General features: G+C 36.4%; 1 protein-coding gene across 9 annotated transcripts in view; it reads left to right on the top strand.

Moving 5' to 3' along the window:
* VRK2 (vaccinia related kinase 2) overlaps positions 1 to 25930 on the top strand; it is a 109626-nt gene that overhangs the window by 8607 nt on the left and 75089 nt on the right. For all 9 annotated transcript variants that reach the window (XM_023746645.1, XM_023746637.1, XM_023746641.1 and 6 more), the window contains 5 exons: positions 8588 to 8637; positions 9948 to 10017; positions 11340 to 11427; positions 14074 to 14179; positions 15589 to 15681. In XM_023746645.1, the coding sequence (XP_023602413.1) occupies positions 8588 to 8637; positions 9948 to 10017; positions 11340 to 11427; positions 14074 to 14179; positions 15589 to 15681 (407 nt within the window). The remainder of the gene's footprint in view (positions 1 to 8587; positions 8638 to 9947; positions 10018 to 11339; positions 11428 to 14073; positions 14180 to 15588; positions 15682 to 25930) is intronic.

Genomic DNA, 25930 nt, shown 5'->3' with positions numbered 1-25930 from the left:
TGTGTAAACTTAATCTATGGAACAGATTCCATGAGACCATTGTGAATACTTCAACGTATTCAAAACATATAACTGCCACAAATTAAACTACTAAAACTAAAGCTGGTGCTCGGTAACTGCCAAGCGAAGCTGGCACGTCCCTCTGTCAGACTGCGGGAGAGTGTGCCATACAGGCCTCAGAAAACACAATTCATCCAGAAGCACTCTTGTCACTTGCTCTGATATTAAACCAGAGAAAGTGACATTAATTAAAGAAGTGACATGAGCCAACAAAGGCAATGAAACTCTCAGCTTTGGCTCATGTGCAGACCCTCCAACTTGCTCTGCTTAGGTATTGTGGCCATTTCTAGTGAGCTGTGTGGCTCCTCCCCCTACCCTCCTCTACCTCCCCCCCCCCTTGTCTTTCCATGCTGAAACATCATTTGCAAGCAACCACAATTTCATAGCCAGGGTTGGACTAGCCAGTAGGTACACTGGTAGTCATTGTAGGGCTTCCCAGAATGGTAGTGTGATGGCATGTGATGCATTTACTGCACTTGGTAACTGCATGAGATGAACAATCGGGGGCAGAGGAGAGTGAGTTGGTCTTACACAGCGGTTCTCAACCTGTGGGTCGTGATCCCTTTGGGGGTCGAACGACCCTTTCACAGGGGTCGCCTAAGACCATCGGAAAACACATATATAATTACATATTGTTTTGGTGATTAATCACTGTGCTTTAATTATGTTCAATTTGTAACAATGAAATTGGGGGTCACCACAACATGAGGAACTGTATTAAAGGGTCGCGGCATTAGGAAGGTTGAGAACCACTGGTCTAACAAAAAGCGAGCAGCCTCACTGCAGAGCACCCAGGTTGGGTAGCCTGGGAATGAGGGGAGCCTGCTGCTAGGATCCGTTGTGAAAACAAATGGCTGGTGGGCCTTCCGGAGATTCTAACATGCTGAATTAGGGGAGTGTCCACAACTTTTCTTTCGCTCTGTTCCTACAGTGTGCTCTCTCTCAGTGCTCATCTTGTTTTGTTTGATTATTATTTGTATGTTGTCCTGTTCAGCCCCCAACCAACATTAGATGATAAACTCATTGTAGGCATTCTCAGGGTGCTTCACCAAGGCCTTGCGTGTGATAGTTTTCTAAAAATGATTGGTTTAATTAACTCCAGAAGTAGTTTGTTACAGAACAGTAATTTCCCCAGCAACTCTCTGAGATGAAATTTTGTGCCGTAACATGTGGTGTAGGGATAAGACACAGTATTTTTTAAATACTCCATAGATTATAGGATTTATTGGGAAAAGTCTACTTTGCTCACACGTGGTGTAGGGAGAGTAAAATGGATATCGTATTAAGACTAAACAGCGTGATGTCTAGATTAAACCAGTTCCACTGAGTAGCACTTATTTGAAGTAGACCTAATAGCAAGTATGAAATTGTGTGGAGGAAAGGGATGGTGTTTATTGTTGAATGAATTGACTTGTCGGCATGTAACATGCATAAGAAATCCACTTTTCACAGAATGTAAACACAACTTTAATGGGAAATAAATTATTGGAATTTCTTTTAAGTGAATGACAGGTTTGATTTAAGAGTTTTGTACATAGTCAGAAGCTTTTGTTCTGGTTGCTGGGCATAGGCATTTCATAGTGGAGATCAGGGATTTTTATCTATGTAATTAGTCATGAGGTTTAACGTACATTTTTCATATCAGGCAGACAATTGCTTCAAAGAGACAGCAGTGCTGCAAAGGAGCAAGAAAAGAAGGCCAAAGTTGACACACACAGAGGCAAAACAGTGTAGAAAAAAAATCAACACGTTTTGCAAAATCAATCATTGAAAATGTGTCAGTGTTCAGGAGACTGTCTTTAATTTGCAATCCAACTGACAGAGTATTTAAATATGAGAGGCAGTATTATTGTGCCCAGCATGCCTGCTACCACTTGTTTGACTAGCTCAGAATAGAACACTGAGAGGCAAGGGCTCAAAGTTAAATGAACATTTATACATTTTAAAATCAAATGAAAGATTCAGAGTATATTCATGAATTACAAAAAAAAATTTTTTTTCAGAACCCTAAATCTAATCAGCTGGAATTACTTTTAAAGTGTCATTCTATTTAACTTTTGGGAATGATGAATTTGCCTTTTAATAGGGATGCTGTATTTTATCATGAAGATGAAACAAACTGTCTTTTGTTAATTATTCCCCAGAGACACTGGCCATTTTTCTCTCCTATGCTTAGTGTGGAGTAAAGGCAGCTTCCACAACTTTGTTTCAAGAGCAATCGGAAGCTACAATGTGTGTGAAAGAGCTTAGCCTCCATTGTAGGTGTTCTGAGTGCCACCTAATGAAATTCTTGCAGGTAATGTTACCAAACCTTCACTGAGGGGGGCAGGAGCATAGAACATAGAAAAGTAGAAAAGAATGAAAGAGAATCTGGTAGAGAGTAGCTGATGAGTCAGATGTGTCTGTGATATCTGATACCTATTAGGGTAGGATTTTTGTGTGTGTGTTTTTGTTTGTTTTAGGAAATCATCATCATCATCTAGCACTAAGATATTTTACTAGTGTGTGCCAAGCTCTGTGTTAAATGCTTTACACACATTATTTCATTTAATCTTCCCAACAACTTAATATGAAAGATATTGAGGCCTCGGGAGGTTAAGTAATTCGCCTCCATGCCACTATAATTGTCTCCATCTACCTTTGAACTCAGATTTCTTTGCTCTCCCGATTGATGTCCTTTGTCAAGAACACTTTGAATTAATTCAAGCCAGAAAAAATAGTGGCAAATGACATGCTTATGACATCCTCATTTCTAAAATAACAGTGAACTATCTAATTGATAGTATTGGCAGCTAATTTGAGAAATCTGTTAGTGATGATGCTAATGGTGTCATTTTCATTCAGATTGACAACTCGAGGTGTAGAGCATCAGTGATATGTTTTTAATATTATGTTCATAAAATCTGTGAAAGAACATCTGATATTTATAGTAAATCTAATGTTAAGAACTGGAAAAAATACATTTAAAATGTATGATACTTAGGTCAGACAAAAGTTTTATGAAAAGTGAGAATAGGCAACCAATAGTCCTTATAAACTGATGAGAAACAGTTGGTGGATTTTCCTGCTTTTTCAGAAATGGATAAATTTATCTAGTTTATAGGAATTTTGTGTATTTGTTTTGAGTCTAATAAGTAATAGGAAGATCAAAAGAGGCCTCTTTAACTTCCAATGACAAAATTTTCATAAGGATGTAAAAATAGATATTTTTACAAATATTGAGTTATTCTTGACCATATCTTTTTCTTTATCGCATAGTAACTTAAAGATACACTATTTAGAAGTCTAGGTCTTTCAGAAAGTAAGATGAACAAATACCTAGATAAGTGGAATCTTGATAAACAAAACATTTCCTTACAGAATTTGTTCAGATATCAAAATATTTTATTTTATAATAGATGCATAGTTTTTTAGTTATTTCAAGATATTATATAATAGTAGTGATTTATTAGATACCTATACATGATTTTATGAAGAAAATTATAACATTTGGTGTAGAGGCAAATTTTAAGGTATTTTTAATGGAGAAGATATATTTATTAGTTAATGTAATGCTAATTTTTATGCTAGAATATTTTTTGACGTATATACATAGCAAAGAATAATGAACAAAATACCGTATTACATCAGAATACATGTTTTTGAGCACTTATGGTGCTATTACGGGGTTACAATTTTAATTTCTGGAGAATGGGAAGAAAAGCTGTTCATTATACTTGATCTTTTTTTTTCTATTAAATGATCATGTGTTACAAGTCTAATGTAGATATCCAGTGTCAAATGTATTACAGTTGAGAAGGAGTATTACTCATAATTAGTCTTACTAATTGTTAGGATGGTAGAAGGAAAAGAAATAAAACCTACGAAAAAATTCTCTCACAATACATTCCAAGAAAAGTGAGAAGAAAGCAAAACAGAGTTGTGTATCTAATGGGCAAATGTTGCTGTGTGATACCAACAAGAAGAAAAAAATTGTATAGACTTACATGATTTCAAAATTTCTACTCCAGAAACTGGAGAACAGGTGTAAATGTTCTGAAATTATCTAGGTAATGTGAATTGAATTCGTTATGGTATCTTTGTAAAAATAACAGGTTTTTATTGGGGGAAGAAGTTTTCAGTTCCTCTGACCCTAAAAACCTGTGAGATCTTAAAAGATAGCGAGAGATACGGAAACATGGAAACAAACCCATGTTGGGTGCATAAATATTTACAATTTATATCCCCTAGATTAACTAATACCTTTATTATTATGTTAATTATATAATGTCTTTGTTCATTGTCTCATAACAGTTTTTGGGTTAAATTCTATTTTGTCTGAGATAAGTATAGCTTTTCCTACTTTATTTTGGTTTCCACTAAATGGAACATCATTTTTTTTATTCTTTCACTTTTAATCTCTGTGGCTTTAAAGCTGAAGTGAATCTCACGTAGGTATCACATAATTGTCTTTTTTTTTCTCATCTGTTCAACCATTCTGTCTTTATTTGGTAAGTTAATATATTTACATTTAAAGCAATTATTGATAGTTTTGGACTTGTCATTTTCGTAATTGTTTTTTGTCTGTTTTGTAGTACCTGTGTTCTTTTCTTCTCTTGCTCTCCTCATTTGTGATTTGATGATTTTTTTCATGGTGGTATACTTCGATTTCTTTATATTTTGTATATCCCCCTTCCCCATCTCCCCATCTTTTTAATGTCCCACTCTATTGAAGATGTAGCACTTTGAAAATTCTGACTTTATGTGGCCATCTTAACTTCAGATGTCTGCCTCTTGCTGGCCCACGGACTTGTCCTATTCCCAGGAGGGCTTTAACACTCATATTCTTGGTTGCCCTGACTGGGCAGCCTTCTTCAGGTCTGCAGCCGGACCTGGAACATCAGTGCTCATGTACATCTCTCACTGGCTTTTAGATGTCTTTGGCTCATCTATCTGTCTGTCTGTCTGTCTGTCTGTCTATCTATCTATCTATCTTGGCAGATCACCTCTGCATTTATAAGTTTGATTTATTTTATTCAACATCCTGTTTATTTTTATAGAGGAAGGTTTTTGGTTTATCTATGTGCTAGTCTATTGACATTCTTTACCAGAATCCATCATATTTTAATTTTTCCAGTTGCCTGTGTAGATTTTGGTTGCCAAGGTTAACAACACAAATAGGGGATTTTAACTCTTATAACTGATAAGTACAAGAAAAGCAAAAGGGAGATTTATTAACTCTATTAACAGAAAAGTACAAGAAAAGCAAAAAGGGGGGCTGTTATTAACTCTTGTAACTGATAAGTGCAGGCTTTCTGGCTTCAGACATGGATAGATTTGAAGCAGTGTTACTAGGGGTCTAACTCTCTTTCTGCCTTAACCCTACTTTCCTCAGTGTTGGATTTGATTTTCAGATTTTATTTCCCATTTGGCTGAGGAAAGTGATTGCTACTATTTCTAGGGTTTTGATATTTTTATAGCTTACGGTCTATCTTGTCTAACTTAGCATTTTAACATCAAATCCTAGGAAGACTTTTTATGACATAGTTGGGGCACTTTGCCATTTCTGAACTGGTTACTGTGGCCAGTAGGCTTGCATTTTCCAATTAGCCAAAGTGGTCATGTGCCTAATTCTGGGATATAAGGGAGGGTTCGCTGTGATAGGCAGCCCTCCTAGGTCCTCATGAAGAGTGGGAGGTTTGGTTCCTCAAAGGAAAAACCAGATCAAGTTCCCAATAAAAAAGAAATGCTAGGAAGGTAAATATCACATATGTGCACAGCACATTCCTTATCAGGTCATCAGATCTCTCGTCAGAAATTTAAATGAAGATATGAGACTACTACTTCCAACGCTGTCAGTGTCGGTGATTGATCAGATCATTCTTCTCATCCCCCAATAGGGCAAACAAGCTGTAACTTACCAAACTAGATCCCTTTCCCTCCACTGTTAAGTCCTATCAGTTTCTGAAATCTCTTGAATCTTCACTTTTCTTTATATCTAACATTGATACTCTAGTTCAAGCTATAGTCCTCTCTCTTCTGGTCTACCAAAATTAAATCTTTACTGAGCTGTCAGTATCTACTGTGGTTCCCCTTCAGTCTGTTCTCCACAGTGTAATGTAGTGATCTGTTCTGAATGCAAATCTAATTTTGTGTTTCCTGTCTTCCATATATACTTCAAACTTTAAAAAATCTTTCATTAGAAATTATTAACTAGATTTCCATCTAGCCCTTCACCACCTCTCCCACTAATCTTGCTCAAGGATTTCCTTTTATATAAATGAAATTATACATTCTCATAGTACCATCTACCTCTCCCTTTAACATTTATTATACTTACAGTTTTACACTTGTGTTTGAATATTTGATGAATGTCTGGTTTCTCCACTAGACTATAAAAGCAGATACCATGTCTGTTTTCCATGATCATTTAATTTCACTAACTAGAATGTGGCTTGGCTTTACAGTGGAAAATAAATATTTTTTTTCATTAATTAACTGATTGATTACTGTAAAGAGAGCTGCATGGTAACTAGGACAATTTATTTGTTTAACATCTGTCTCCAAAAGCTTTCTAGTCAATTGATTCTGGATGTAGACTCTCCAGCATAATCTGACTTGGAGGTTTATAGTGAACATTGTGCAGCTATCAAATGACAAGTATGGGGATGTTTCACGAATATGTCAGTGCATGCTTATGCTCATGTGAAATAGAGTGAAAGGAATATTCAGATAATACAGTGGTCGGGGTATACTAATTGAAATCAGCAAGGAGTAGGACTTTGGATTGGTTGCATATCTTTTTCCCCCCCAATAGCAATATAATATGTTATTTTTCTAGTTGAAATCCCCATTTTCCTTTTGTGTTTTTTTACATTCTGTGTGGCTTAAAAATAGATTTGCTGCTGTGGCCTCTTACTTTTAGAGAGAAACAGGAAATTTTTGTACCAACTTATACCTCAGAAAGCAAAGACCATTGTCTACAGTTGGTACTGTACTATGTGGTCCAAGGTGAGGGCAGGCCTATTTCTCCCCAGCCCTGAGCATCATACTGGGGAAAATGATTTGCCATTGGATGGGAGGAAAGGCTATTTTTACTTCTTCTTCTATGGCAGGACTGTGTCCCTTCTTCTGTGTATAGTTTTTTCCTCTCATATGTAGATGATCCATTCCTCCTGCAGTTCCCTTGGGACTACTGCATGAGTAAAAATGAAATGACTTTATGTGAATAAAGATGAAAAGAGAAATTTAGTTCATATAAGTTTAGTTTCTTTGTTACTTTAAAGATGTTTGGGTTCACAATTTATATGTAATATTTACTAAAATTGAAGTAATAATTTCTTCAACTGGTTAATAGCATTGCAGACATCAAATTGTTGAAGCATGGTTAAGAAAATTGTGCATGTATACCACTCTAAAGTACAAGGTATATACTTTAGTGTAGTGGTGAAATACTTTTTACGTCTATCATGTGAATTAATAGAACAGTTGATAGAGTTAGGAGAAAGAAAAGGAAAAATGCTGGGAGTAGTGATAAGAGGATGCAGCATTTTATAAACATACTGAAAATATACCTGGAGAATTTGACCTTGATTTCAGTCTAAGTGCTGATTTTCAATTGCATTCAATACTAGTTTCACCTTTTTCCCTTTCACTTCCCTTTAACCATCATCCTAATGCTTAACACAGTGCCTTGCATATTCCAGCCTCTTGATAAATGAATATTTGTTGGTTGAATGAAGGAATAAATGGATGAAGAGTGAAAAGATGAATGACAAAATTCTAGACTTCACAATTCAAATAAATATACACATCAACTTCCCTGATCAAGATTTGAAAACAGAGGAATCTGTTAATAACTTAAATAACGTGAAAGTATTGATTTGATCTAAAATTTTAACAGTGGAGTTTTCAGAAGTTGGATTACTATATCCAAAATGCAAGTGGAAATAATAAAATGAAATAAGATAGCTTGAAATGAGCTTATATTATGAAATATATATTCTTTAATGTTGGGATAATTGATGGCCAGGCTCACAAGATAATTTTTAAAAGACTTTGCTTGTATTCTAGCCTGACTTACTTTAGAATTTTACCAAGTAGAAATTGTTTTGAACTTCTACTTAAAATGAATCGGTTTTCATTTCTGAATTATCATAGATTTTAATTTAGTAAACTTTAATCAATAGATTTTACTATATATCATATATTGAGTTTAATGCTATCTATCTAGAAAATATTTTCCCTGACATTTAGATCTATGTGATTAATATCACTTGTTGGTGTTACTTATTTGAATATTTGAATATGGTTGTGGTAAAGAGTGTGGACTATGGTGTCAGACATATTTGGATTTAAATCCAAAAAAAATTACTCAACTTGTCAAACCTTAGTAAGATCTTTTATAAAATGGAGATGATACCTGCAATAAGAGGTTTTTGGGAGGATGTAATTAATATATGTGAAGTGTTTAGAACAGTATTTGGAATATAGTAGACATTCAATAATTTGGAACAACTGTTTTCCCCCATTGTGTTTTGTTCTGCAGCTTTCCCCACAAATAAGCCAGATAAAGATGCAAGACATGTAATAAAAGTGGTAAGTATTGCTCTTATATTTGTATTTCGCATATATTTGACTTTTTCTTTTCTACTTTAGTTTTGTAAAAATGTTTCTCATCATAGTTTTCATAATTTTACTTATCATTAAACCTAATGTTATGATGTAGTTTCACATTGTTAAAATGTGAAGACTGGAGAACTTTGTTCTTTTGTGTTAACACTTATAACCGTTGTATCTTATCTAGCTATATATCCTCTTTTCCCTCCCCTACTTCCCCTTTTCCTTCCTATCTACTCTAGATGGTATGGTTGTTAGAGGCAGGGATGAGGTTTGGTTTTTGTTTGTATCCCCTGTATCTAGCGCAGTGAATGAAATATAGTAGGTACTCAGTAAAGGTATTATGTAGAGCTCTTTTCCTCCCTGGCTGCCTGAAGACCAACCTTCATTATGAATGACACAGTAACCATCCGGACCAGGAAGTTCATGACCAACAGACTCCTTCAGCGGAACAAATGGTCATTGATGTCCTTCACCCTGGGAATGCAACAGTACCCAAGACAGAAATCCGGGAAAAACTAGCCAAAATGTATAAGACCACACCTGATGTCATCTTTTGTGTTTGGATTCAGAACCCACTTTGGTGGTGGCAAGATCACTGGCTTTGGCATGATTTATGATTCCTTGGATTACGCAAAGAAAAACGAACCCAAACATAGACTTGCAAGACATGGCCTATATGAGAAGAAGAAGACCTCAAGAAAACAGAAAGGAACGCAAGAACAGAATGAAGAAAGTCAGGGGGACTGCAAAGGCCAACGTTGGTGCTGGCAAAAAGAAATGAAGTGTCTGGCAGTGAGCTGGAGATTGAACTACAGAAGGAGTAAAGATTCTTCGGTGACTTTATCTGTGACGGTTGTGCAGATTTTTCATGAGAGGATTAATAAACTATAAACTAAAAAAAAAATAAAAAAAATAAAGGTATTATGTAGAATGAACCACCAGGTAGTTTGCAGTGTATTGTGATGTGCCTGTTGGTACACATTGTGTGTCTGTGTATGTATATAGTTCTGAGTGCTTTTAGTAATTTCTTTCATTAAGAAGACTACTTTCATGTGTAAATGTGTGTAGAGATAGCATTATCATGTGTTAAAGTTAAAAATGAGAGTCTTTTCAGTTTACTTAGTAATTTTTTGGAGATTTTTAGTGGAAATCTGGTGCCTGTGTTTTATAATAAATGATTAAAGTACTATTGCATAATACATGTGTATATTCATATTTTCCTAGTTGCAATACCAATTTTACCTTTAGAATGAAAAAATAAAATAAATTATTCTTTTCTTTTATAGGAGTATCAAGAAAATGGCCCATTATTTTCAGAACTTAAATTTTACCAAAGAGCTGCAAAAAAAGAATGCAGTAAGTAAAATTAGCAAAGCAATTTACTTCCATATATATACTTGCTAAAGTGAGTGTAAATATTTTTGTCTTTTTCTAGCCTTCTGGAAAATTCTTTTCAATTGGAAATGTTATTGTAAAATGATTCAGTTAACCGTTACAACATAAAAAAGACAGATGGTGTACAAGTTTTGATATTACCTGATAATGGGTTATATTACAAAGTTGTTTCTACTATTTTACATATTGTTGTATTGTTGATTCAAGCTGCCAAGAGTTCTCTAAGTATAAAGATAATAGAATGAAATTTAAAAAACAAACAAAACACATCCATTTGGATAGGAAGGTTTCAAGGAAAAATAATTAAAATGGGCAGTAGATATTTAAACAAAAGGAATGATCTTAGAATGGATTAGGATAGGTGTATAGATACGATTAAACGTTAAGATTTAGAAATAAGTTAAAAATGCTACAATGTGAATGTTAATTGGAGCTGAGTATCAGATATGAAAACTACCAGTTAGAGGACTTGAATGTGAAATGAGATGAGCATATCTAAAGAAGAATAAAAAAAATTATAAACACTATGTTATACATGGACTAAGTGAAGCTTTAAGGAAGTTCATTTGAATAATGACTTTATAGTCAAGGTCCTTTACATTATGTTCAGGAAAAAGAATGATGAGACTAGCCTCCATAATTAACTTTTTTCCCTTAGTAAAATCTTCTAAGCATTAATATTGTAGTCTTTACCGACTGCTTAAAGTATGTCAGGGTGACAAATAGAATCCATTAAACTTGATTGTTTATCAGTAGAGCTGTCTTAATCATTAAACATACATGGTAGAAAAGTGAAAAATTAAATAAGTTACGTGATTGTTTAAGTGGATTTGTTTTTTTTCAAAGCTACATTTAATAAAAAAAATCTGTTATAATTTATCTGCCCAATTTCTGTTTATTATTTTGTTTTTTTGTTTTTTTTTTTCTACCATGGCTTTAGATTGTTAAGTAATAAGTAAGAAAATCGTTTGGTGGTTAACATGTTATATTTAAAAATTTTACTAGCATAGAAGGGAATTACCTTTTTTCATGAATACAAACATTTGTGTATATGATAACAATGTATTTTATGACTATGACTACTTTTGTTTTGGTTATAACATTTAATTTAAAAATTCTCTAATAGAATTTTAAGCCATTAGATAGATATATTTAATTTATAAAAATTTTTTAGGAAGGTATTATTTCTATTTAGGTTAGCTAAATAAGTTTTAACATCAATGTAAAAGTACGAAATACCTTTTTAAAAACATATCTTTTTTCTCTTAAATTTGTCTTTACAGTAAAAAAATGGATAGAACACAAACAACTTGATTATTTAGGAATTCCCATGTTTTATGGATCTGGTCTTACTGAATTCAAGGAAAGAAGGTAAAATGAAATTATTATCCTATATAATAAAAGCCTAACATGCAAATTGACCGAACGGCTGATCGACTAGTCGCTATGATGCACTCAACACAGGAGCTGCCCCCTGGTGGTCAGTGCGCTCCCACAGGGGGAGTGCCGCTCAGCTAGAAGCCAGGCTCATGGCTGGTGAGTGCAGCGGCAGTGGCGGGAGCCTATCCCGCCTCCGTGGCAGCGCTAAGGATGTCTGACTGTCAGATTGGACATCCCCTGAGCGCTCCCAGACTGCGAGAGGGTGCAGGCTGGGCTGAGGGACACCCCACCCCCTGGGTGCACCAGGCCTCTAGTAATCAAATATTGTCCAATCACTGTTATTAAAGTGGCCAATTAATTACCTGTTGCTATATAAGAAATACCCAAACTGTGCTGTTTTTTTTAACAACAAACATATCTCTTTTTTAAAAAATATATTTTTTATTGATTTCAGAGAGGAAGAGGAAGAGAGATGGAAACATCAATGATGAGAGAGAATCATAGATCAGCTGCCTCCTGCACGCACCCCCCTCTGCTCCCCTGGGGGTCAAGCCCGCAACCTGGGCATGTGCCCTGAGCAGGAATTGAACCGTGACCTCGTGGTTCATAGGTCAATGCTGAGCCACACTGGATGGGCAAACTAATATCTTAATTTCTGTGGATCCATCTATATATATAAAAGGCTAAACGCCCATCCAACCGGCAGTTATGATGCACAATGACCACCAAGGGACAGACACTCTGACTGGTAGCTATGACATGCACTGACCACCAGGGGGCAGACACTCAACGCAGGAGCTGTCAAGCTGCGGTGACTTGGCAGCGGCCATTCTCGGGTGATGCACGCCAAGACCAGAGAAGAGGGAGCCTGATTCTGGGGCTTGTCACCCGAGATCTGCCCTCTTGCAATCCAGAATCCCTTGGGGGATGTCGGAGAGCCAGTTTTGTCCCGATCCCCACAGGCCAGACCTAGGGACCCCCCCTGCTGGAGGGACCCAGCTCACTCCGCAGATGCCCTTTGAGCTGTGGCACTGCCCCAGGTGCAGCTGATCTAGGAGGGACTGCAGGAGGTTGGCTTCAGGGTGTGTCTGGCCCATTTCGCCCAGTCCCGCTTTGCCGGCCGCCTTCTAATTAATTTCCTGTCAATGTGCATGAATCCGTACACTGGGGCACTAGTTATCTGTAACTGCCTTATCTGAATTGTTCTAGCTCAGGACTTCCTATGAGGATGTAGTCAGCTGTCTCTTGGACTGCAGTCATCTCAAGGCTAGACTGGGGAAGGTTCTGCTTTAAATTCATTTATGTGGCTGTTGGCAGGCCTCAGATCCTCTCCATGCAGATCTCCCCATTGGTGTTAAGAAGACATGGCAGCTGGCTTCTCCTCGACCAAGTAACTCAAAGGAGGGAGGGAGGCGCACACACATACAGGAGCATACGTCCAAGAAGAAAGTCACAGTCTTTTTATAATCAAATGTGAGAAGTGATATCCTATCGTTTCTACTGTATTCTCTTCGCTAGGAACAAGTCACTAAAAGTTGCCCATACTCAAGAGAGGAGAATTAATGAAGCTCTATCTCTTGAGGAGAGGCAAAACAATTTTTAAAAACCACCAAGTATAGCTAATCACCACATATACTAGTAAATCACTGATAGTAATATTAAGAAGAAGAAAAAAATGCTGTCATTTGTTAGGTACCCATTTGGGCCTTTCAACAGCCTTTTAAAATAGGTGATATTTTTTTCTTAGGTGAAAAAATAGGCTCAGAGGTTAATGCTTTCTTTGCTCAGATGGTCTTTAAATACTTTAAATGAAAACTAAATGAACAAACAATAATCTAACAAAGTAAAGGGCTGCCAAAAAGAGACTGAATGGCTAAGCATGTTACATCCCTATCATGCAATATTGTACAGTTAAAGTCAGTCAGAGCTATACCCATTGACTGGGAAGGATTTCAGTGAGATACTACTGAAAAGCGTATGATGCAGAAAAGTGCACATAATAAGATCGCATTTTTACAAAATGAAGACGAAAGTTTCTATACGTCTGAGCTTGTGTGTGTACACATGGATAGATATAGAATAGGGTCCTATGTGGGTGTGTAAGTGAAGGGAAGAACAGAAGGGGTAGATGAAGGAAGGAAAAAGTGCATTTAAGAAAAGGCACGTTTCTAAATGTATAGAGACAGTACATATGATTTTATAAGGTCAAAAACAAATAAAAGTAACATTTTCTGTATGGACAAGTAATTTGTTCAAGGCTATATGGCGAGAAGGTAATGGAGTCAAAATGAATTAAATTGACTATTTAATATAGAAAGATTTTTTTTTTCCCCTGTGATCTAAGACAGCGGTCGCCAACCAGTGGTCCGTGAGGTCCGAAAGGTTGGCGCCTGCTGATCTAAGATAGTGTGATCTAAGCACAGCATTCTCTTCTAGGAAACTAACTGCAAAATAAAATACTAAATAACATCTTTCTGCAAAAGAACAACATTATTAATGTACATTCCTTCTCTAATGGTTTATATTGCATTGTTCTCTATTGTTAGATTGGGTATACTTTTTCTTTTTTCAGTTCATAAATAGAAAGTTTCAGGAATTGCCATCTTAAGATCTCTTTTTGACATCTTCCTCTTACAGTTACAGATTTATGGTAATGGAAAGACTAGGAATGGATTTACAGAAGATCTCTGACCAGAATGGTACTTTCAGAAAGTCAACTGTCCTGCAGCTAGGTATCCGGATGGTAAGAAGGAATGACTTCTTTCACACAGCTCTATTTTCAGATTATTTACTTGTTACAAATTGTTTCCCTTTGTGGAATTATCAGAGGAGGAAGGATTATTGCTCTAGAAATGTCACTTATTGAGAGTAAGGGGCTATTTTGGTGAAATTGATAACGGTGGGCTCTGTAAGTGACAGAATGTGCTGTGTTTGGCACTACAGATTCGATTAAGCATTGGTTCCACCATCGGAGTTTTCCCACACAGCTTTGTTTTACATACCAGAACAAGCTTGCATTCCTATAAGAATAACATCTCTTTTGTCAGTTATATTTATAATAATGCAAACTATACCAGATTATATTATTTCCCGTACTAAACATGATGGTATGGGGGTGCTATACAGTTTTTATTATGAGTTTGGGATGGTGGCAGTAATTAGTATGGCAATGAGTAATATATACTTTGCCAAATAAGAAGCAATGAAATCTTAATAGCACCCGTGCACACATATTTGTCTTATCTTGTTTGTGTTTGGTTTGCCTAAGCTCCATTTTATTTGTTTCCATCTTAAATAGAATGAAAATACTCATGCCAGGTTGGGATGTGGCAAATAGAACTCATTAATTTTCCCATTTGTCCATTCATCCATCTACCCAGCCAGCAAATGTTTATTGAGTACTGGGTGTAGGTAACATGCAGGGCTCAAGGGATTCAGAGATGAAACTGAGGTTTATTCTCTTTCTATGCAGAGGGAGACTGCATTTCTCTGTGCTGGTGGACAAGGTGTTTTGTTCTGGGGTCCCCAAAACTTGATTTATAATTATTCCTTGAGAAAGGAATTGCTGCGTTGGCTTCAGGATTATTTCAGTTTAGGTCTCTGATGTTATTGAGTTTTTGCTCTTGGCACAGTGTGATTTGGCCACTGGGCTGTTAGGAGCACAGGCATTGTTAAATCTTGGTTTTCTTTCATTAGAGTTTCAGTTAAAACACTTGATACTAAAGGGCCATTTTACTTAACTTTTTTTAAATGTATTTTTTATTGATTTTTTACAGAGAGGAAGGGAGAGGGATAGAGAGTTAGAAACATCGATGAGAGAGAAACACCAATCAGCTGCCTCCTGCACACTCCCCACTGGGGATGTGCCCGCAACCAAGGTACATGCCCTTGACCGGAATCAAACCTGGGACCCTTGATTCCGCAGGCCGACGGTCTATCCACTGAGCCAAACCGGTTAGGGATACTTAACTTTTCTCAGGATGAATAGCCAGTACATGTGATACTTTAGAAAAGATAAATAAATAATTGCAAAGCATGTCACTGTCATTATTAATATGAAAAAAAGTACATGTTATTCCAAACTCAAAATCTTCAAGTTGATCATGAGTTCTAAATAGACATTAGTATAACCTTATTTATTTCTTTTCACAGTTGGATGTACTGGAATATATACATGAAAATGAATATGTTCATGGTGATATAAAAGCAGCGAATCTACTCCTGGGTTACAAAAATCCAGATCAGGTAAATACAGTATTAAACTTTGCTTTCATAAAGAGTCCTCAAAGTGCCATACTGAGATATTCAAAAAACAAACTCCTAATCCAGATGGGTTTACAAATGAGGACTTAACATGATGAATGTTGTAATTTATCTTACCTTGCTTATCTAACTTTCAGTGCACTAAACTAATAAGTGATTGGATGAGGAAATTGAGACTCAGAGGGTTAAATAATTTGCTAATGGGCAACTAGTTCATGAGTGGCTGAACAGGAATTTGACCTGAGCAAATACAAAGACCCATCAGTATCCAGTGGGAGAAGAGATGGGTTTTATGCAGAGAAAAAATAAAAAGCTGTCACATTAGCTCCTCCTGTGTGTAAACAACTGAGCTTTCAATAGAGCAGCATTTCCAGTAGAACTTTCTGTGATGATGGACGTATTCTGTATATTATTGTCCAGTGCAGTTGCCATTAGCCACATGTGGCCATTAAGCATTTGAATTGTGGGTACAACACCAAATGCTGGTGAGAACATGGAGCAACAGGAACTCTTATTCATGAGTGTTGGGAATGCGAAATGGTATGACCACTGTGGAGGATCATTGGGTAGTTTTACAAAACTGAACATATTCTTAATATTTGATTTAGCAGTTATACTCTTTGGGATTTACCTGAAGGAGTTGGAAACATAAAACTACACAAAAACCTACCCATAGGTATATATAGCAGCTTTCTTTGTAATTGCCAAAAATTTGAAGCAACAAAAGATGTCCTTTAACAGGTGAATAGGTAAATAAACTGTAGCATATCTGGATAGGGCAGTATTACTCAAAATTAAAAAGAAATGATCAAGACATGAACAGATATGGAGGAATCTTAAGTAATGCATATTATTAAGTGAAAATCTGTATAATTCCAATTATATGACATTTTGGAAAAGGCAAAACTATGGAGACATAGGGTTATTTGGGTTTGTTGTTGTTAATGAGTTCTTATATATTTTGGATATTAACCCCTTATCAGATACATGGTTTGCAAATATTTTGTTCTATCCCATAGGTTGCCTTGTTATGTTGTTGATGGTTTTCTTGGCTGTGTAGAATCTTTTTAGTTTGACATACTCTTTCTTGTTTGTTTTGGGTTTGTTGCCTGTGCTTTTGGTGTATATGCAAAAAATCATTGCTAACCAGTGTTTGTGGATTGGGAGAATTCATACCGTTAAAATATCCTTACTACCCAAAGCAATTTACAGATTCAGTGCAATCTCTATCAAAATTTCAATGTCATATTTCATAGAAATAGAAAATACCATGTTAGAGTTTGTATGGAACTTCAAAAGACCCTGGATAGTCAGAGCAATCTTAAGAAAGAACAAAGCTGGGGACATTATAGTTCCTGATTTCAAACTATATTACAATGCTAGAGTAATTAAAACACTATGCTATTGGCATTAACAACAACAACAACAAATAGTCCAATGGAACAGAGTAGAGAAGCTCAAAAATAAACCCAGGCATACATGATCAAGTAATCTTTGACCAAGGCACCAAGAATATGCAACAGGAAAAGGACAGTCTCTTCAATAAATGGTGTTGGGAAAGCTGGATGTCTATATGCAAAAGAATGAAATTGGACTTTTATCTTACACTATACACAGAAATTAACCCCAAATGGATTAAAGACTTAAATGTAAGACCTGAGATCATAAAACTAGAAGAAAGCATAGGGGAAAAGTTGAATTTTTATTAATTTAAATTTTAAGAACCCCATGTGGCTAGTAGCCACTATATTACACAGCAGAGATGTTAAAAGATTAAAAAAATGAGTCTAAAAAAAGTACAAAAAATTTAGTTGAATATTTAAGTGAACTTTACATGAGGGGAGAAATTTCTAAGTAAAAAATAAAAAAGAAAAAATCTTAGAAAATACTGAGAAATTTCAAATTTTAAGCTATCTGTATATTTAAAAAATTGAAAAAAATTAAAGGCAGTGAGAAAAGGGGAAGTATATTATGACAGATATTTGAGGATATATAGCAAGATGTAAATACATTAATAAGAACAACCAAATACTTTCTTAAAGCGATGATTAAAAGGAATGAATCAACAGAACAGAGAAATACGACTGCCCAAGAAATATATGAGAAAAATTTTTTTTTAAAAAATATATTTCATTGATTTTTTTCTTTTAGAGAGACAGAAAGGGAGAGGGAGAGAGAGATAGAAACATCAGTGATGGGAGAGAATCATTGATTGGCTGCCTACTGCACAGCCACCAGTGGGGATCAAGCCCGCAACCCGGGCATGTGCCCTTGACCGGAATGGAACCTGGGACCCTTCAGTCTGCAGGCCCATGCTCTATCCACAGAGCCAGACCAGCTAGGGCAGAAAAATTTTGCTGTCACTAAAAACTAAGAGATGTGCAAATCAAAACAGAGAGGCAGAATTTTAAAAGAACCTATAAATTGGGAAAAGCCTAAAATACTAATCTGATTATATTGAGGCTGATGAGATATAGAATGCCAGGGGAATGTCAATTCAGTGGGAGTAGGAGAAATTGTTAATGGAAGGTCAATGTGGCAATCTATAGCAAAAGCCTTTACAAGTCTGCATACTTTTTTTAAGGGTAGGTTTATTAATGTATAAATTGCAAACAGTAATATTCACCCTGACTAATACACAGCTTGATGTCTTTTGACACATGAATATCATGTGACCACCATTATGTTCAAGACGCGGAGCATTTCTATCATCCTCAAAAGTTCTTATTCCCCTCTGCAGTCAGCCCCTTCCCTCACCCCTAGCCCCTGGCAGTGATTCTGCCCCTATAGTTTTTGCATTTTTAGGGATGCCATATAAATTGAATTCAAGGATATGTATTCCTTTTCTCTGGCTTCCTTCACTTAGCATAATTTTTTTAAGATTTATCCATGCTGTTATTCATTGATATTCATTCCTCTTTAATGATGAGTACCATTCTATTGACAATTACTTCGCTTTCTTTATGTTTCCCTATTGATGGATATTTGTGTTGTTTCCAGTTTTGGCAATTATGAATAAAGTTTCTATAAACATTCACCTACAGGTTTTGGTATAGGTATATGTTTTAACTTGTGGGTAAATACTAGGAGTGGAATTTCAGGATCATACGGAATTCTATGTTTAACTTTAAAAGAAACAGCCAGAGTTCCAGAGTGATTGTACCATTATCCCTTCCCACAACCACTGTGTGGCGATTCCAGTGGCTTCACATCTTGCCACCACTTGGTTCCATTAGTTTTTAAATTTTTGCCATCATAGGAAATGTGTAGTCATGCTGAGTTTTAATTTGTATCAGCCAACTCTAATGACTAATGATACTGAGTAATTGTTAGATGTTTATTTCACATTCACTTATCTTCTTTGGTGAATTAAATGTGCCCATTTTAGTTGGGTTCTTTATTTTTTTCATTTCCATTTCTTTCCTATATTAAGACAAGTTTATGTTTTGAGGATGGGAACCCTTTGCCAGATATATATTTTTTAAGGTATTTTCTACATTATGTTGCTTATCTTTTCATTCTCTTATTTATCTTTCAAAAATCAGACATTTTTTAATTATGATGAGGTCCAGTTTATGATTTGTGCTGCTTCTCTTCTAAGCTCGAATCCTATATAATAAAAGGCTAATATGCAAATCGACTGAACAGCTGAACGACCGGTTGCTATGACGTGCACTGACCACCAGGAGGGCAGATGCTCAATGCAGGAGCTGCCCCCTGATGGTCAGTGCGCTCCCACAAGGGTAGCGCCACTCAGAAAAGCCAGGCTCATGGCTGGCAAGTGCAGCAGTGGTGGCAGGAGCCTCTCCCACCTCCATGGCAGCGCTACGGGTGTCGGACTGCCAGTTTAGTCAGACATCCTCGAGGGCTCCCAGACTGCAAGAGGGTACAGGCTGGGCTGATGGACCCCCCCAACCCCTCCGCACTCCCGCTCCCCCCTTCCTGAGTGCACGAATCCTAGTGCATGAATCTCGTGCACCAGGCCTCTAGTCACTACATGTTTCCTCATAAGTTTCCTTTCTTTTTTTTTTTTGCATGTATCTGTCCAGTTTTCCCAACACCATTTATTGAAGAGACTATCTGTACTCCATTGTATGCTCTTGCCGTATGCTCTTGCCTCCTTTATCAAATATTAATTGACCATAAAGGCGTGGGTTGATTTCTGATCTATATGCCTGTTATTATGCCTGTACCAGGCTGTTTTGATCACAGTATAGTTTGATATATGGTATAGTTTGATATATGGTATAGTGGCATATGGTATTATGATCCCTCCAACTTTGTTCTTCTTTCTCAAGATTACTGCATTTTGGCCATTTCTGGATAACTCATCTGATATTCTCCATATTTGGAATTTTAAAGACTGACTTCAAATGTATACTGCTTACCTTCTTTCTTTTGTCATCTTCAACATATTTTTGTTGAAAGGAAAAATTTTTAACTTCATATGTGGAAAAAAGTCGTATTAAAAAATCTGGGATTTCTTATGTACTTCTTTACATTTACTTTATTTTAAGAAATCTTTTTTTAGATGAAAGACTAAAGAAAATGCTTCAATAGTAATCTTGTATTCAGTAAAAGAGGAGGAAAACAAGTGTACTGGTTTGGTTAAATTTTTTAAATTTAAAATTAAAGTATATTAAGAAACATCTACTTATAGAAGAGATTTTAACATCTTCAGAAAAGATTATATATATAAATTTCATTTAATATTTTCAACATTTACTGTGTACTAGGCATTATGTTATATTCTTTAAAAAACTAAAATTCCTAATTTATGCTTCCCTGATAGATAAGTTGATATCATTCTCTTAGACTACCTGTTTTCTATCTTCTGTTTTTCACCTCACTGACTTTGGTATATAATAGGGTGTTGCACAATTGATTATTAGAGTTGTGCTTATGGGTGCTGATGTATATAGAATTTAGAAATCGAATGTGCTTTCTGATTTCATTGCTTATAATGGCACCAGAAATGCTATTGAGTGGTGGTTTTGCCACTGGGAACCACCCATTTAGCAGTACCTCCCAGTGCCACTAGGGAAGAAAGTTGAACCATTTCAGGTAAAATCAGGGTTTGGACACATTTTCTTATCTCAGAGTTGCAGGTGCTCTCTCACATACGGAAGGCCACCCCTTTGTTGATCGGAAGCACATTGTTTTTCGCACCAGCTTGTATTCCTGCTCTGACATGAAGCCTTTCTTGATGGGTCTGGTTTATAGTGATCCTCTCCTTTTGTGATTTCCTTTAGCTTCTGACTGTATTTTAAACACATAAGCATTCCAGTGTCACTGCGTGTTGTCTTATGTTCTGAACTAGAATGAACTCCTTGAGGCTTTTAGGTAGGTGCCCTTCTCTTCTTTGCATTCCTCACAGCACCTAGGTTAGTGTTCCTTTTGGAATAATCCTTCAAGAAATACTTCACTGGCTTCTCTGGATGTGAGGCCAGTCTTGATGCCGTACCTGCTATGTCCCTCAGTGCCCGGAGTACCTTGATGGTTCAGCGCCCCCGTGCTCCATGTGTTTCTGTCCCCCAAACCGCCTGCTCAGTTGAAGAGGAGGCCTCACAGGGAGAGGAGGACAGTTTTCCACATCAGTATCAGAAGTGATAAATATGCCTTAGGAAGCCTGTCATGACTTAGGGTTGTGCTGGACTGACAGTCAAGAGACCCGGGTTTAGTCCCAGTTCTGACACGGAGCAGAATTGCAGCCTTCAGCAATTGACTTAACCTGTGTGGACTTTGGCTTTCTAGTGTATAATATGTGGGGCTTTGACTAGGCGGTCTCAAAAGTTCCTTCTAGCTCTCAAATTCTGTGATTCTCTGGAAATGTGTTTTTTTTTTTAGTTTTGTTTTTTATTTTATTAAATTTATTGGGATGACATTGGTCCACATGAACGTATAGGTTTGAAAATGTGTTTTTCAAGTTCATTGCAGAAGGTGATGTTTCTAATAATGTTTCCCAGGTGTCTTGCCTGTTGTTGCATAGCTAAAGAAGTTCAAGTGTTTAAATTTAAGCAAAATTTAATGTTCTGGGAGCAGGAATCATAACAACTGACCTGTGTCTTGCGGCAAATACTGACTTTCAGATTCCCTAGGATATCCACAGGGTAGGGTCATAAGCCTCATTAAAGCTGCTTGTTCACTGTTTGCTAGAGGGAATTCTAACACAATCCATTTATCAATCACAGTTACTTGTAAAATGGAGTGTGAATGTGTTCGTAAGAACTTTGCATGATATGTGTACAAGATGTGTTTGCCATTTAGAGATAACCTTTTCTTTGTTGAACACACATGAAATTTAGTCCTGTAACATATGTCCGTATTTCATTATCTCCAGAGGAGTGTTATGTGTCTTAGCTTGGTGTGATACCATGCTATTACTAGATGGCACAGCTGGTACTGCTATTAAATTTGTGTGGTTTCAGGTGGATAGGGTTATACTCTGGATTAGATCACATGGTGGTGTATGTAGTCACTTAGAGCATACATGTTATGTTCTTTGTAGTGAGGTTCTGCTGTATATATTTAGTTGAGTAAAGAGACATTGAAATTTGTTTGTATGATTTTAGTTACTTGAACTTTAAACATTTTTTGAGTTTAATATTATTTAAAATATACACTTTTACTGGATTTTTTTGTGTCACTATAATTATTTGTCATATGAATTTGTTTTTTTTGAAATTTAATAACTTGTATGTATGTGGTATTCATAGACCAATTCTGTCACTTACTATTTTGGGATTCTTTCAGTATTATGTGTCAAATGAAAATAAAGTCATCCCCAAATTTTATTTCCATCACATATTCTATAATGTGTTAATACTACTATTTTAAACTCTGTTGTATGATACTTAATAGTGTTCCTGTTATCAGAATTTATTCTTAACATGTGTATATTAAGATGCCTCATTTTAAATCAGATTAGATCCATATTTTAAAAATTCTCACTTCAAAATACTATGTAAATGACAGCTATATGAATGTGGATTACTAAGTCTTATTGGAGAATGACTAGAAAATATTGAAGAAAACAACCTCATAAATATAATTTAAAGCTATGTTCTCCATATTCAGAATTAGTATTATGTGAAGCTTACTTGCCAGGACTGAGACTCTGAGACAGGTGAGAATCTGTTAAGTATATAGTTTTGCCTCTCTAAGAGGATACATTTTTTTCTAATTTTTTTAATTAGAAAAAAAATTAGGAAAAAAATTAGAAAAAAAAAATATTCCCAGTAATAGAGGATTCCATATACCCATCACTTTGACTTAAAAATTAAGGTTTTGAAATTTTGTTTTATCTGTTTTTTTGGCTGAAATTTTTAAAATAAATTATAGGTATCAAGAAATTTTGCTTCTAAATACTTAAATATTTATTGCATTTCTGAAGAACAAGCACAGTTCATCATATTATAACAATGCCATTAATCACACTTAACAAAATTACATCATTCCTAATCTATAATAACTAAAGCATAATATGCTAATTAGACTGACAGCCGAACGACCATCCTGACGTCCTTCTGGACGACCTTCTGGAAAAAAACAGGGCTAGCGAGGGCAGAGACAAGCCACCACGGCTGCGAGGGACAAGGCAAACCACCGAGGCTGCGAGGGCTGAGCCTCTTGCATGCATTTTGTGCATCAGGCCTCTAGTTATCAAATAAAGTTTTATTTCTTCCACTTCTTTACCCTAAAATTCATCAGAAAATGGGAATACAATTTCTATTCTAATTGTACTTAAACTCTCTTTTCCTCTTTTTCAAAAATTATATATTGCAGTAGACTCACTGCCACAACTTTCTGTAATTGAATAGCCTATATCCGGGGTCCTCAAACTTTTTAAACAGGGGGCCAGTTCACTGTCCCTCAGACCGTTGGAAGGCCGGACTATAGTGTAAAAAAAAACTATGAACAAATTCCTATGAACACTGCACATATCTTATTTTGAAGTAAAAAAACAAAACGGGAACAAATACAATATTTGTATTTGCATGTGGCCCGCGGGCCGTAGTTTGAGGACCCCTGGCCTATATCATGTGATCTCTTTGGCCTCTTTTACCTTTCATTGCCTCTGACTTCCTGGATAGACCAGTTGTTGGCCAAAAATATGACTTATGAAACTATTGGTTCAGAACGAGGTGGGATATTTTTTTTTTCCTTTTAGTGAATGTCCATCAAGAGAAGAAGTTTCTAGTCTTGTAAACAGGAAAACGGGTTGTGTTTGATTCACTGATGTGTATCCAGCATGTAATAAGCACTGAATAAATTAGTAATGAGAAACTGAGTAGGTTAATGCATAAATGAATTTACTACTCAGTGTTCAGGAATAACAGGTAAAGCCCAACAGGTACAGCCAAGTTCAGCAAATAAGCCATTTGTAGACTTCTTAAATTCCTATTGGGAGAAATCTACCCAACTGTGTCAAGAGATCTTTCCTGCTTAATGTAGCCATTATGAGTGTTTTCTTATAGATAGAGCTCTGTCAGCATATTCACCAAGAGAAACTGAGGCTGGAGACTCCTGTTGGTTGAATTGTGTCCCCTCAAGAGATGCTGAAGTCGCAACCCCTAGTATCTGTGAATGTAAACATACGGGAGGAGGATCTTTGTGAGTTAAGATAAGATGACTAGGGAAAAGTCACCCCATGATTGCTTTTCTTATAAAAGGGGAGACATCAGAGAGGAAAGACTATGTGAAGAGACAGGGAGAATGGCTTCTGCAAGCCGAGGAACTGAGACTACCAGACGCTTAAGAGAGAGGCATGGGCAGGTCATCCCTCACAGCCAACGGCAGCAGCCAGCCCTCCTACATCTTGATTTTAGCCTTCTAGCCCCCAGAACTGGGAGACAATAAATTTGTATTGTTTAAGTCATCTAGTTTGTGGGACTTTGTTATAGCCGTCCTGCCAAACTAATTCAGGGACTTAGACATAAACCTTTGATTGGGAGTTGAGGCACCAGAATAGGGGAAGGAAAAGGAAAGGGGAAAGGCAGAACAGGGCAGAAAGAAGTATTCTCTTCTATTTTCCCTGGGATGCCAGTGTATTTTGGCCATGTATGAACTTCAGGCACCAGAATAGGGGAAGGAAAAGGAAAGGGGAAAGGCAGAACAGGGCAGAAAGAAGTATTCTCTTCTATTTTCCCTGGGGCCACTCCAGGCAGGGCCAAATCAATTCATGGGTTTAACGTGATTTGTTCTTACACATGGGATCTTCAAGCAGTTAGTTCCCTCCCCCATTTGTAAAATGTAAGTCTCTTTTATTTTTTAAAATTTATTTTATCTTTTCCATCACCATTTATCTCCTCCATGCTCTCTTCCACCTCCATCCCCTCCCCCTGCAGTCACCACACTGTTGTCCATGAGTTCTCTCTCTTTTTTTCTCAATCTCCCCAGCCCCCAACACCCCACCCCCACCCCCAACACCACCATCACCAGATCCATATGCCTCAAGCAGTTAGTTCTTGAATATGTGTGGTGGGACCTCCACTTTATAATACTGTCTACTTTTTTATTCTGGAGCTAAATGTTCTTGTTCAAGGAAGGAAGGAAGATATAAAAAGAGGGCTATTTACCTACTCTTAATCCCAGGTAAAACATTTGATAGAAGATGATGACTATTTGTATAACTTTCAGTTATGCTGGGGATTCAGTGTAGAATAGTTAAGACCAGAAGCTCTGGAATCAGACCCCCTGGCTTAGAGTTCTGGCTCTGCCTCTTGTTAGCTCTCTGTTCTTAGCCTTATTATTTACCTCTTGGTTCTTCCATGTCCACATCTAAAAATAAGGATAATAGTACATCAAAGAGATATTTTAAAGATCGAATGCTTTAAACATGTGAAATTTTTAGACCAATATCAAGCACATAGTAAACAGTGAGATAGAAAATAATATTTTTATAATTGTTATACTTATGACAATAGAATATTTTATTGGGCTCCTCAACAAGTATTTGGATTTATGAGGAAAGGCATGATATTCTGATTAGTTGTTAAGAAAATGGTATTGAATTAGACTTAATAATTGAAGTTCTGTCCAGGAATGAAGTTTGATCATAGACATCCACCAAAGAACTGTTTATGACCAAAATATTTGAGCATCCTGACCCACAAAAGGCTACATATAGGTTATTTTTTTTCCTTTTACCAGTTAGAATGGGAAAATGGCATTTCTGAATTCTTAATATACTCATTGAGTTGTATAAATTGGATGGGTTAAGAGGTACCCC

This window comes from Myotis lucifugus, unplaced genomic scaffold (genome assembly GCF_000147115.1).
Source record: "Myotis lucifugus unplaced genomic scaffold, Myoluc2.0 scaffold_6, whole genome shotgun sequence".
NCBI classification, from domain to species: domain Eukaryota; kingdom Metazoa; phylum Chordata; class Mammalia; order Chiroptera; family Vespertilionidae; genus Myotis; species Myotis lucifugus.
This window is presented reverse-complemented; position numbering and strand designations above follow the sequence as displayed.